Source organism: Tyto alba, unplaced genomic scaffold, assembly GCF_018691265.1.
Source record: "Tyto alba isolate M040663 unplaced genomic scaffold, T.alba_DEE_v4.0 Super-Scaffold_26, whole genome shotgun sequence".
NCBI lineage: Eukaryota > Metazoa > Chordata > Aves > Strigiformes > Tytonidae > Tyto > Tyto alba.
Genome location: NW_024881300.1, coordinates 565,722 through 577,636, shown reverse-complemented (window position 1 = coordinate 577,636; position 11,915 = coordinate 565,722). Strand labels below are relative to the sequence as shown.

The 11,915-nt window shown below is 62.2% G+C and overlaps 2 protein-coding genes across 6 annotated transcripts; both read left to right on the top strand.

The window, feature by feature from the left end:
* Positions 1-41: 41 nt before the first annotated feature.
* Positions 42-5,267, top strand: USB1 (U6 snRNA biogenesis phosphodiesterase 1). Of its 5 annotated transcripts, none has more exons than XM_042797779.1 (8): positions 42-211; positions 323-478; positions 591-770; positions 1,263-1,316; positions 2,495-2,600; positions 3,471-3,554; positions 3,800-3,900; positions 5,007-5,265. In XM_042797779.1, the coding sequence occupies exons 1-8, from the start codon at positions 108-110 to the stop codon at positions 5,233-5,235; spliced, it is 1,014 nt and encodes a 337-aa protein (XP_042653713.1). In that variant the 5' UTR covers positions 42-107; the 3' UTR covers positions 5,236-5,265. The 5 variants fall into 5 exon arrangements, with proteins under 5 accessions (XP_042653713.1, XP_042653712.1, XP_042653714.1 ...); XM_042797778.1 differs by having other exon boundaries at positions 323-474; positions 587-770; positions 5,007-5,262; XM_042797780.1 differs by lacking the exon at positions 3,471-3,554 and having other exon boundaries at positions 323-474; positions 587-770; positions 5,007-5,267.
* A 473-nt stretch (positions 5,268-5,740) lies between these two features.
* Positions 5,741-11,168, top strand: MMP15 (matrix metallopeptidase 15). The gene is made up of 10 exons (XM_032992807.2): positions 5,741-6,172; positions 7,257-7,405; positions 7,659-7,781; positions 7,891-8,198; positions 8,418-8,579; positions 8,702-8,925; positions 9,062-9,200; positions 9,442-9,592; positions 9,712-9,827; positions 10,074-11,168. Exons 1-10 carry the CDS (start codon positions 6,038-6,040, stop codon positions 10,529-10,531), a joined length of 1,965 nt encoding a protein of 654 aa, XP_032848698.2. The 5' UTR covers positions 5,741-6,037; the 3' UTR covers positions 10,532-11,168.
* The last annotated feature ends 747 nt before the right edge of the window (positions 11,169-11,915 follow it).

The following is an 11,915-nucleotide window of genomic DNA, read 5'->3' as shown; positions in this document are numbered from 1 at the left end:
CGGCTGCCCCCTGCCGGGCCGCGCCGACAACAGCGCCGCCGCCCGCCGGCACCGGCACCGGCAGCGCCCGGAAGGGCCCGGCGGGCGCGGGCGGGGCCGGGCCGGCCATGAGGGCCGCGCTGGTGGGGTATAGCAGCTCGGAGGAGGAGGAGGAGGAGGAGGAGGAAGGGGGGCGCCGAGGCAACGGCGTGCAGGGCCCCCCCCGGGCCAGGTGGGTGCGGGCGGCGGGAGGGAGCGGGGCCGAGTGAGGAGCGCGCAGCCTTCCTCCTCATCCTCCTCATCCTCCTCATCCTCCTCATCCTCCTCCCCCCATCCCCCGCAGCGCCGGCCGTCCCCGCCTGCCCGCCCCCGCCGGCCTGCCGGGCGACCCGGAGCCGGAGGAGGCCGTTCGAGACGACAGCTCCCGGCACGGCGGCCGCGTCCGCGGCTTCCCCCACGAGCGGGGCAGCTGGGCCACTCACGTCTACCTGCCCCGTAGGTAACCGGGCCGCGGCCGGGAGGGGCGGGTGGGACGGAGCCCAGCCGGTGCCGGGAGCCCTGGGGGACCCCCGCCTGCCCCCCGGGCGCTGACCGCGCTGCCCCGCAGACAGAGCCGAGGAGGAGTTCCTGGAGCTGCAGGAGCTGCTGCTCCGCCACGCTCGCACCCACGTCCCCGCGCTGGCTGCCGTGGAGGAGTTCCACCTCAGCCTCTCGCAGTGCGTGGTGCTGCGCTACCACTGGATCGAGCCCTTCGTCCGCTCCCTCAAGGAGCGCCTGGCCGCCTTCCACAGGTAGGGAGGCTGGAGCCCTGGGGGAGCGCTCCCCACACCCTTCCCTCTCCCTTGGGGCCTGGGTTTCACCAGCATCCGCACCCGCGGTCCTCTCCGGGAGATGGTGCTGCACCAGTGGAGCCCCGGGGAGTTTTCCTTTCTGCTTCAGGATCCGGCACCCGGCAAGTCTGGTCTTGGCTTTGAGGTTCGAGGCTGGAGCTGTGCCATCCCATAAACTACAGAGGGTTTCCCTGCTTACATCTGGCTCAGGCACCTGCTGAGCGTCAGCTGCTTCAGGAACTCTCTCACCATCTGGGCTTCAGAGGGCTGGACACCAGGGGGGAATGGATTAAGTTGAGCCCAGAAGGGTTCTAGCTGCACCAATTAGGTCCAATTATGGCATGCATTTGCCTTTATCTTGCCACTGCTCTGTAGAAATCCTGTCCCCTCCCCATCTTCTGCTTTTGTATTTTCTTTTTCCCGCCAGCTGAAATAAGATTTCTCTTATTTCAGGTTCTTCTGCGTGGCTGATCAAGTGAAGGTTTACACCAACGAGAACAAAACCAGGTGAGCGAGCAGCGGGGCAGCCTGCCTGGCTGCCTGGGGGGAAGGCTGGGCAAGGTGCTGGGTGAGTGGGAAGTGTCACTCTGTCTGTCCCACGGTGACCAGGCTGAGCCCTGTGATGGGGGCAGTATGCAGTCACCTAGTCTCTAGAAGTTTCACGCCTTTCCCCAGCCACTTTTTAGCTTCAGCACTGATACTCTGCAAGAGGTTGATCTCGTGAGCGGTGGCCGAACCTCAGACTGCAGGATTTCAGTCTTCTGAAGAGAGGAAACCTGTCCACAACGTGACCTGAGGCAGGCCTTTCTGCTGGGGTTAGATTCGTGCTACAGTTTCACAGCAGCTCAAGGAGGCAGCCGCGTTTGCTGCCATCTCCCATCTGGTTTGTTCTGCGGTTTTGCAAACCCCTGTGCCAGCATGAGCAGCCTGGGGTGAGCAGAGCCAGGGCTACCTCTTTCGATAGCAGTGCCGGCCGTGAAATTGCCGTGCAGGTCTTCTAAGAGCTGGAGAGAAATAGCTCAGATGGTGCTAATTCTCCCTGGTGTCAGCTCAGAAGCCTGATTCAAATGGAACGCAATTAAGTAGTTTAACTGTCAAAGCAAAGTTGATTAAAATTGTGAAAAGTTGCTGCATCTAGCAGGAATGGCAGCCCACGGTAGTCATAGGTGGGTGAAGTGGATCCTGAGGGAGACTTAAGTCTTCCCCTCCCCTCTTGGCGTCTAGAAAGCATCATCCAGGCAGTTCTTGAGGAGGTACCTCTTTGTGAAGTCTCTCCGGCTTGGTACTTCCCTGTCCCCACTTCCTCTCCCACTGTAAAATCCCTCTGGCAACTTCCGCTTTTTGAATGCGGCTCCTGCACAGCACGGCGCTCTGCTGAAATACCCACTGAGCACATCCTTTGCCTGGAAAATGAGTTTTCATGTCCCAGACGGTGCGCTGAGTCGATCTAGTAAATCTATGTTATATATCATCCAGTTCTGCTTCTCTCTCCTACCACATCTTTATTTCTGTTTGTCTTTAGAGTATAGTCAGTGTCTTTGAATGCTTGAACCTGGCATTCCTCAAATTATCTTTTGTTAGGGGGAAGGGAATTTGCCCCGTAGGAATGCAGGGCTAAGTGTGCTTCCAGCTGTGTTTTCTGCAGCATGAAAGGGTGCTTGCCGTCTCTTCTTGTCTTTCTTTAGGACCTTTATTGGCTTGGAGGTGTCCGCTGGGCATTTTCAGCTCCTGGAGCTGGTCTCAGAGGTGGACAGAGTTCTGGAGGAATTTGACCTTCCCACATTCTACAAGGTGAGGGGGTCTCCCATTTACTTCCCTGCCAGTCCAGAGATGCTGGCTGGCTTCCTTCGAGAGGTCCTTGAAGCGTTCACACCAAATAAACAGGAGGCTTAGACTCCGAAATGGTGACCTCTAGGCTGATCGGTGATGCTGATACTTAACGCCCTGAACATGATCTTTCTGAGAACAGGACTAGTGCAAATCTATGATTTCTGTATTGTGTCCTGTGCAGAAGAGTAAGGTTGTTAACTACCTGGTGGCCTCCGGAAAATCAAGTTTCTGGGGAGAAGGGCTGGAGCACACGTCACAGTCGCTGCCCTGCTGTGCGTGGAAGCGGGTTGTCCTAGGCTTGAATGGGCTTAGGGTGAACACTGTGGGACCGAGGGCGATGCCTGTGCCTCTTCCTTGGGCAGATTCCTGTGGCATCGGTTCAGCCTCTTTGCTTGGTACTAGCTTTGGGGACAGGTTTCGGATTTTGAAGGGTCAAACCCTGCTTTCTCTGTCTCCAGAGCTGTGCAGAGAGATCTGGTGGGTTATTCAGAAGTGACCCACCTACCTGCTCCAGGACTGTCCACGAGAGGTTCTCTGTGAAGCTGGAAAAAACTTCTGCAGAGTTGACCACAGGGAGGCTGGGCAACAGGCAGCCTGGTCCACTGGTGTCCTAAAAGGCTGGGGAGGGAAGCCCAGCACTCATCTCGCCTCCAGCACTGTTCATATCAGCTCTGCGACTGTTGAGCTGGCAGAGTGGGCTCCCAGCTTTGGGATCCTCCTACCCCTGCAATCCCAGGCAGGGCAGCATCACACCAGATCTCCCACCACAGCTCCGTGCGTTGAGCAAAGCCTCCTTTAGCCCTCATGATCTGACCCCTGTTTTGTCTTCAGGACCCGTCGTTCCATATTAGCTTGGCTTGGTGTGTCGGGGACCTGTCTGGCAGGCTGGAAGGGCAGTGTCTGCGGGAACTCCAGGTGCGTCCCCACACAGCGTGGAGAGCAGGGGAAGAGCAGAGCTGGTGTCCAGCCACGTCTCTCTGCTGAGGGTGGAGAGTGGGAAATTCTCTTTACTGAGCAAGACAAACTTGACTGGATTGAAAGAAGAGAAGCTTTTGGGGGGCAGGTGGCCTTGTCTCTGACTTGGTTCAGAGTGGGAACTGCTGACTCCATCCTCTGGCATATCCACCCTCCTGGTACTGACTCCTGCTTCTGTTTTCCAGGACATTGTGGACACGTTTGAGGACTCGGCGCTCCTGCTGCGTGTCCAGTGGGAGGAAATCCGCTGCAAATCAGGCAACAAGTACTTCTCCTTCCCCTTGAGGTAGGGGCTGCTGGGGCTGTGCATTTCAGAGCCTTGAAGATCCTGATGTTCAACCAAGGACTGTTTTCCAGCGCGGCTCTGAGTGGTGTGGGCTGTCACGCACCTCTCATGCTCTTCTTGCCTGCTCAGCATCTCTGGGGTGTTTGTGGCCTCAAGTCAGGCTACTTCCAAGTTTGAGTTGCTGGCTGAAGAAATGTGTGTTTGTAGCAGGTTTCGTCCTCACTGCTGTATGTGCTGCAGTCAGCACTGGTGGTTCCAGCCATCCCACAGTCGCTAATTCTGCTGATTTAAAAAAAAAAAAAAAAAACCAAACTCTATAAAAGCCATAGATGCCTTATGGGAAGGAGGAAGAAGGTATCGTGGGAAACTGTTGCTAAAGTGAGCGTGTCTCTCGTGGTTGGAAATAGTGCTGCCCGATTGTCAGGAGGCTCTGAGCATGCTTTGAGTAGCAAGAGACAAGGATGTGGAGCTGGACTCTCTTGCCAGAGCGTCTCCCTACTACGTGCCAGCTCGGACAAGTTCCTGAGTCATGTACTGTGTCCATCTCACACTACTGCTGCCTCTTTAGAGACATTCCAGTATCCGATCCTTTTGCCAAACAGCAAAAGATAAAATCTGGAGGGGAGGGGTTGGAAACCCCTTGTGTTTCAGTACTCCGAGCTGGGTCTGAAAGAAGAGTTTTGGTTTAAGATTGTGCATGCCATAAGCCTGGGACTTTCTTGGTGGGCTCCTTCTCCTGAGACGCTTGCTACTGTGCGTGGGCAAGCCCAGGAGAGGGAAGGGTCAGCTTTTGCCGGAGCCGTGCCCACGGGTGTGTCAAGGTCCTGACCAAGCTCCACGCTTTTTCCTCATGGGAACAGCATCCCTGGTGCTGGGATGACCCTGGGGACAGCGGGCTGGACTTTGTTCCTTGGGAGAAGCTCCTTTTTAATCCTTTTGTGCCTGTGGGGCGGTCGGCTGCAGCCGCTCAGGTATTTGGAGCAGGATACCGATGTGCTGCCCTGAATCTTTCATTCCGTGTCTGTCTGATGAAAGACTCTGGGACTTCAGAGCAGTAAAAAAAAAAAAAAAAAAAAAAATCTCTCACGTCATAAACTCGTTTCCAGGGTATATTTCAGCCGTTTCCTCCTGGCCACGCGCAGCTCCTGCAGACTTCAGATGAGGCGATGCCTGCAAGCCCTTCCCGGAGCTGGGTGCTGCTGGCCCTTGCACAGGGGGGAGCCTGGGGGCTGCCATGTCTCCCACCGCCTCTGGGGCGGCTGCTGTGCAAAATCCGTAACCAAATTCTGTTTGTTCAAAATCCGTAACCAAATTCTGTTTGTTCAAAATCCGTAACCAAATTCTGTTTGTTCAAAATCTGTAACCAAATTCTGTTTGTTCAAAATCTGTAACAAAATTCTGTTAAGTCTGTAGCTGGTTAGTTTCTGGGAGGGCGATCTGCGTGATAAGGCATGTGATTACACCCCCGAGTTTTCTTTTGGGGAAGGGCAAACAAACAGAGATATATTTAGCCCCTGGGGACTTGCAGTGGAACTGGCTCCGGCACGACCGGTTTCTCGGTAGCGGGAGTCCAGCAGCGCCGGGTTAATGCTCAACCAGCGGCCCCGCTGGCCGCCCGGCGCGGCCCGTGGCCCTGTTGCGTAGCTCCCACGGGTGTCGGGGAGCCGCGGCCGTGGGGACCGAGCGCGGGGGCGGCGGCACCGCGAGATGGCGGCGGTGGGGGGGGGGGGTGTGGGGGGAGGACCGGCCGCGCGCGCCCCCGCCCCGGCAGGTGTCGGGCTGAGGGCGCCGCGGCCCCGCCCCCCCCCCGGCGCCGAGGCCCCGCCCCCCCGGCCCCGCCCCGCGCCGTGCAGCGGCCGCCGCGCCCGCGTCCCTCCGCCGCGTTCCGCGGCTCCCGGCGGGCAGGGCAGGGCAGGGCAGGGGAACGGAACCGCGCCGCCCATGTGCCCTGCGCCACCGGGCTGACTCCGCACACAAAGGCGGGCCGGGAGGCGACGGGCCGCGCCTGGCAGCGCCGCCCATGCCCCGCGCGCAGCCCCCCGGCCCCGGGCCATGAGGGCGGCGTAGCTCCGGCACCGCCGCGCTCGGCCCGGCCCGGCCCGGCCCGGCGGCAGCCGCGAACCGGCGGGGCCGCGGTATGGCGGGAGCTGGCGGCGCCCCCTGCCGGGCGGGCGGAAGGCTGCGGGCGGGCAGGACCCCCCGCCCGTCGCTGCTGGTGCTACTGGTGCTGCTGGGGGGGGCGGCGGCGGCGGGCGAGGAGATCAACGCAGAGGTGAGCGGGGGGGGGGGGGGGGGGGGGCGCAGGGCGAGGCGGGGGGGCTCTGCTGTGACACCCCGCCCGCCCCCCCCGCCGCCCGCACCTGCGCCCGCCCCGGAGGCAGGTGCAGGGGGGGGGGGGGGCGCGGGCCGGGCCCGGCGGCCGCGGGGGAGAAAAACCGTTTTGTGCCCACGCCGGGCCGCGTGGGGGGTGAAAGGGCCTTTGACAGAGTCTCTGCTCCGCCACCCTGCCTGGGGAGGGGGGTGGGGGTAAAAAAAAAAAATATATATATTTTTTTTTTTTCAAAATTAAAATGTTAAACCGCTTCTTAAAAATGAGAAAGTGGAAAAGGAGAAGATGAAAAGACTTGAAAAGTGGAGAATTGGAAGAGGAAAAAAATTAGAAAGTGGGGGAAAAAAAAGAATTTAGAAAAGTCAAAAATTAAAAAAGTTAGAAAATCAAAGGGCAAAAAATAAAAATAATAAAAATAAAAATTTAAAAAAGTAATTAAAGAGACAGGAGGAGGAGGGAGGCTGGCGCAGGAAGGAGGAGACCCGGTGGGCCCCAGCACCCCCCCCCCCCCCCCCCGGCGGCCGCTGCCCCCACGCAGGGCCCCCCCACGCCCCGCGGGCACCCCGGGGGCTGCCAGCCCCGCAGGACAGAAGCCCCTTTGTGGGTAGGGGCTGGGGCGGGGGTCCCGGGCTGCCGGGGGGGGGGGGGGGGGGGGCCTGGCGCCGGGCGGGGTCGGGGGGGACACCTCCGGAAGAGGAGGAGGGGGGACGGGCTGCCTGCCCTCTCCCCGGGGGGCAGGGTGATGGGCACACACACCCCCCCCCCCCCGAGGTCGGCTGCTCCCCCCGGCCCCCCCCAGCCTTCGCGGGGCAGGGCTGGGGCTCTGGCCCTGCCTGCATGCTGCGGCCTGCCCTGCCCCGCCCTGCCCCGCCCTGCCCCGCCCTGCCCCGCCCTGCCCCGCCCGGCTGCCCTCTTTGCCGCCCGGTGAGAGGGGGGACAGGGCTGGGGACGGCCCTGCCGGGGGTCTTGGGGAACACCCCCCCCCCCCCCCCGGCGCTCCCCTGACGCTTGGCTCTCCCTGGCGCAGGCATGGCTGCGGCTCTACGGCTACCTGCCGCAGCCCAGCCGGCAGATGTCCACCATGCGCTCGGCTCAGGCCTTCTCCTCAGCCCTTGCCGAGATGCAGAAGTTTTACGGCATCGCGGTCACCGGGGTCCTGGATGAGGAGACCAAGGCGTGAGTTTCTCCGCGTCCTCTCGCTCTCGCTCTGCTCCCTGGCTCTTCGCCTTTGCCTGGCAGCCCCCGGAGCTCTGCCTTGCGCCTGGGGGCGTGGGTGCTGTCTCCCGTGGGAGCTGCATCTCCCCTTTTGGGGGGGCTGCACCCTTGCAGCCAGGACGCCTCCCTCGCTGTCCCACGGCTGCTGTAACACCCCCCCCCCGGGGACCTTGGCCGTGGTGGGCTGAGCCCTGGCTCGATGCCCTCCTGGCAGGTGGATGAAACGTCCTCGCTGCGGGGTCCCGGACCAGTTTGGGGCACGGATGAAGTCCAACATGCGGCGGAAGCGGTACGCGCTGACAGGGCGGCGCTGGAGCCAGAGCCATCTCACCTTCAGGTACTCAGCATCTCCAGGGCTTCCCACCCCCCAGCCCACGGAGAGCCACGGACCCCCACGGGGAGGGAGCGCTGTCCTGGGCCGTCCCCAGCCAGCTCTGTACCCCCAGCATCCAAAACTACACGGAGAAGCTGGGTCGGTACCACTCATACGAGGCCGTCCGTCGAGCTTTCCGGGTGTGGGAGCAAGCCACGCCGCTGGCTTTCCGGGAGGTGCCCTACGAGGACATCCAGCAGAAGCGGAAGAAGGAAGCCGACATCATGGTGCTCTTCGCCTCCGGCTTCCACGGAGACAGCTCTCCCTTCGACGGTGTCGGGGGATTTTTGGCTCATGCCTATTTTCCCGGTCCTGGCATGGGGGGGGACACCCATTTTGACTCGGATGAGCCCTGGACACTGGAGAACACAGACGTGTCTGGTGAGTCGAGGGCCAAGGAGGTGGCGAAGGCAACCAGGGGAGCCTCGTGGGCCCCTGGGTTTGAGGGCAGGAGTAGGCAGGGAGAGCAGCTCCACCACGGGTGACGCAGGCAGCTCCCACCGGAGCACCCTCATCACGGGGGGGGGGGGGGGGGGTGCGGACCCCACCCCATGTGTTGTGTCCTCCACCCTGTCTTGCTGATGGTGCCTTTCCCTGCAGGGAACAACCTTTTCTTGGTGGCTGTGCACGAGCTGGGGCACTCGCTGGGCCTGGAGCACTCCAGCAATCCCAGCGCTATCATGGCCCCCTTCTACCAGTGGATGGACACGGAGAATTTCCAGCTGCCTGAGGACGACCTCAAGGGCATCCAGCAGCTGTATGGTGAGGAACTGGCTGGGGGATCAGCCCGGAGGTGGGATGCTGGGCACGTCGTGGGGGGAAACTGAGGCACAGGCGCTGCTGGTCTGCATCACTCCACCCCTTCTCTCGCTCACCCGATCCAGGTACCGTGGACGGGCACCCTCAGCCCACCAAGCCTTTGCCCACCATGACGCCTCGGAGACCTGGCAGGCCAGACCAGAGACCCCCTAAACCACGCCCCCCAGGGAAACCGGAGCGACCCCCCAAACCTGGCAGCCCAGACCGACCTGACCAGTACGGCCCTGACATCTGCGACGGGAACTTCGACACGGTGGCAGTGCTGCGTGGGGAGATGTTTGTGTTCAAGGTACCCGCTGGGACCCCCCCTCCTGCCCCATCCCTGGGGATGTGCTGAGCCCCTGGGCGGGAAAACCCCCTGGGAAGATGCCTGGTGCTGCGACTGGGTGCCTCCCATCCTCTGCCAACGACCTGTGTCCCACCAGGGCCGGTGGTTCTGGAGGGTTCGGCACAACCGGGTGCTGGACAACTACCCCATGCCCATCGGGCACTTCTGGCGGGGCCTCCCTGGGGACATCGATGCCGCCTATGAGAGGCATGACGGGAGGTTCGTCTTCTTTAAAGGTGAGCGGGGAAGCTGGGTAGGAAGGCCGAGGTGGAAGGGGGACACCAGTGCCTCCCCAAGCTCCCGAGAGCTGTTTGGCTTCATCCCATCCTTGCCCACCTCCCTAGGTGAAGCTGCTGCCTGACCCCGAAGGGACAGTGTGGCTGCCGGCATCATACCCCATCTCTATCCACATGTGCGCCCGCTGCAGCAGCTGGGTGTTGTCACCTCACCCCCCTTCTCTGTCCCCTCCCCGTCCAGGTGACCGGTACTGGCTCTTCCGAGAAGCCAACCTGGAGCCCGGGTACCCACAGCCCCTGGTCACCTATGGGCAGGGCATCCCCTACGACAGCATTGACACGGCTGTCTGGTGGGAACCCACAGGGCACACCTTCTTCTTCCGTGGGGACAGGTGAGTGTCTGTGGGGTTCTATTCCCTGCTCTGCCGCCTCCTGGCCCCTGGCAGGGGTGGGCATTGCGGCTGGCGGGGACCCCCGTGTTCCTCACCTGCTCCCTGCCTCCCTCCCCCAGATACTGGCGCTTTAACGAAGACACTCGCTCGGTGGACCCCGGGTACCCAAAGCCCATCTCGGTCTGGGTGGGCATCCCTCCCTCACCCAAGGGTGCCTTCCTCAGCCCGGATGCCTGTAAGTAGAGGACGAGAAGAGGGCTGGGTGGCAGGGGTGGGACCGGAGGGGATGAGGTCACCTTTCTGGTGGCCTGGCCTTGTGGGGTGGAGGCTGGGAAGGCGCTCGGGAGTCAGGGGTGAAGCCCTTTCGGAAGGGTTTCACCAGTCCTAGAGTCAAACCCGCTGTCCCGGGCAGCTGCAGGGTTGTCCAGGTTGTGAGGTGCCCACTTACCCCTCACTTGCATCTTCTTCCCCTCCACCCCAGCCTCCACCTACTTCTACAGAGGCACGAAGTACTGGAAATTTGACAATGAGCGGCTCAGGACGGAGCCGGGTTATCCCAAATCCATCCTACGGGACTTCATGGGCTGTCACACAGAGCTGGTCCCGGACCCCCCTCCCCGCTGGCCTGATGGAGACCGACCCCCCTTCAACCCCGACGGGGATGGGCGGACCGAAGGCAAGGAAGAAGAGGAGGAGGAGGAAGAGGAAGAGGAAGACGAGGAGGATTACGGCGAGGGTGACCACCAGCCAGGCGGGGATGTGGACGTGGTGGTGCAGATCGACGAGTACACGCGCACCATGAGCGTCGTCATGGTGCTGGTGCTGCTGGTGCTGCTGCTCTGCATCCTTGGCCTCATCTATGTCATTGTGCAGATGCAGAGGAAGGGCGCGCCCCGAATGCTCTTGTACTGCAAGCGCTCCTTGCAGGAGTGGGTCTGACCCTGGCTCCCTCCCCCCCCCCCCCGCCCCCACCACCATGGTGCTAACGATGGACCTGACCTGTCCCCCCCTGCAGCCTCGGCCCCTCTGCCCCCCCTGTTGCTTGATGGCTGCAGCCTCAGAAAAGGGGGATGCCCACCCTCCCCAGCCCCTCCAGAGCAGCCAGGCTGGCGCTGGGGGATGGTCACGGGTGGGCTGGAAAGCATCCAGGTCCTGCCTGCTCCCTCACAGCCGTCCCCCAACCCTGGCCACGACCCTGGGGGTGCCACCCATCATGTCGCACCCCCCCTCTGCCCCAGGGTCCCAGCGGGATTCCCGCCTCTTGCGCGCCCCCACTGCGGGTGTGCTGAGCGGGTCGGGGGCTGCTCACCAGTGCCGTGAGCTGGCAGGTCTCAGCTGCCGGCACCTGCGATGGCGGGGGGGGGGGGGGGGGGGGGCTGTGGGGGAAGGGAGGGCTGAGCTCATGGTTTCCCGTTGAACCGCAGGGAGACGGGGTGGTGGTCCCTAAAGAGAGCATGGGGGGGGGAACACACCACCTCTGCAGCCAGACGCTGCTGCCGAGGGGCACGAGGCCGTGGGCCTGGGGGCAGCAGGCTGGGCCGCCTCGTATGTGTATTAAACGGGTCGGGTGCGTGGAGAGCTGTGGTGCCATCCTTTCTGCTGCGGGATGGGGGAAAGCGCTACCCCCCCCCCTCCCCACCCCGACCAGCTTTGGTGGGTTTTGTGGCAACGGGGGCTCGCATCTGGGTGCCATGGGGAAGAGGCCAGCATGGATGGTGATGTCCCTGCAGCACCCCCCCCACACACACACACACCTCGAGGTTACCATTTTGGGGTGGGTCAGCAAAAGCAGCCCCCCACCACCACCACCACCACTCCAGGCGTGGACAGAGCCGCCTTTCAGCAGCTCCCACGGCAGTGGCAGTGGCCTGGCCGGGAACACAGCGTGCCTTGTTCTCCCCCGGCCGGCACCCGGCTGCAGCCCCGCGGCTGCTGCTGCCTCCCTTCCCCGGGCAGGGGCTGGTGGGGGGTCCCCTCCTGGCGCGGAGTTACTGGGTGCTTCAGCTGGTTGTCCCCACGCGGCCCCAGCGTGTGTTTCCTGGGGGGAAGGGGGTGGCTGTATCCTGTCTCGCCGCTGCCGTCTCGGCGGAGGAAAGCAGGAGGAGTCACGACCGCTGCGGGGATCACGGAAATAATTGTGGGAGTGGGAAAGATTAAGACCCTGGGGGGTGGGGGTGGTGGGGGTGTAGGAAATTGGCTTTATCCAGGGAAAAACGTTGCTAAGCCTTTAATGGGAAGGAAAGCCAGGCCACAGCGGGTGGCAGTGATGGAGATAGTGGCTTCCCCGCCTCTGCGGGCAGTGACTGGGGCCGGGTTTGCTCTG

Excerpts from the sequence above, each read along its gene's own strand:
- USB1 (XM_042797779.1), top strand. The coding sequence starts at position 108 with ATGAGGGCCGCGCTGGTGGGGTATAGCAGCTCGGAGGAGGAGGAGGAG. Across the intron at positions 212-322 it reads CAGGGCCCCCCCCGGGCCAG|CGCCGGCCGTCCCCGCCTGC; the intron begins GTGGGTGCGGGC and ends CATCCCCCGCAG. Across the intron at positions 2,601-3,470 it reads ACCTTCCCACATTCTACAAG|GACCCGTCGTTCCATATTAG; the intron begins GTGAGGGGGTCT and ends TTTTGTCTTCAG.
- MMP15 (XM_032992807.2), top strand. The coding sequence starts at position 6,038 with ATGGCGGGAGCTGGCGGCGCCCCCTGCCGGGCGGGCGGAAGGCTGCGG. Across the intron at positions 6,173-7,256 it reads GCGAGGAGATCAACGCAGAG|GCATGGCTGCGGCTCTACGG; the intron begins GTGAGCGGGGGG and ends TCCCTGGCGCAG. Across the intron at positions 8,926-9,061 it reads GGGAGATGTTTGTGTTCAAG|GGCCGGTGGTTCTGGAGGGT; the intron begins GTACCCGCTGGG and ends GTGTCCCACCAG.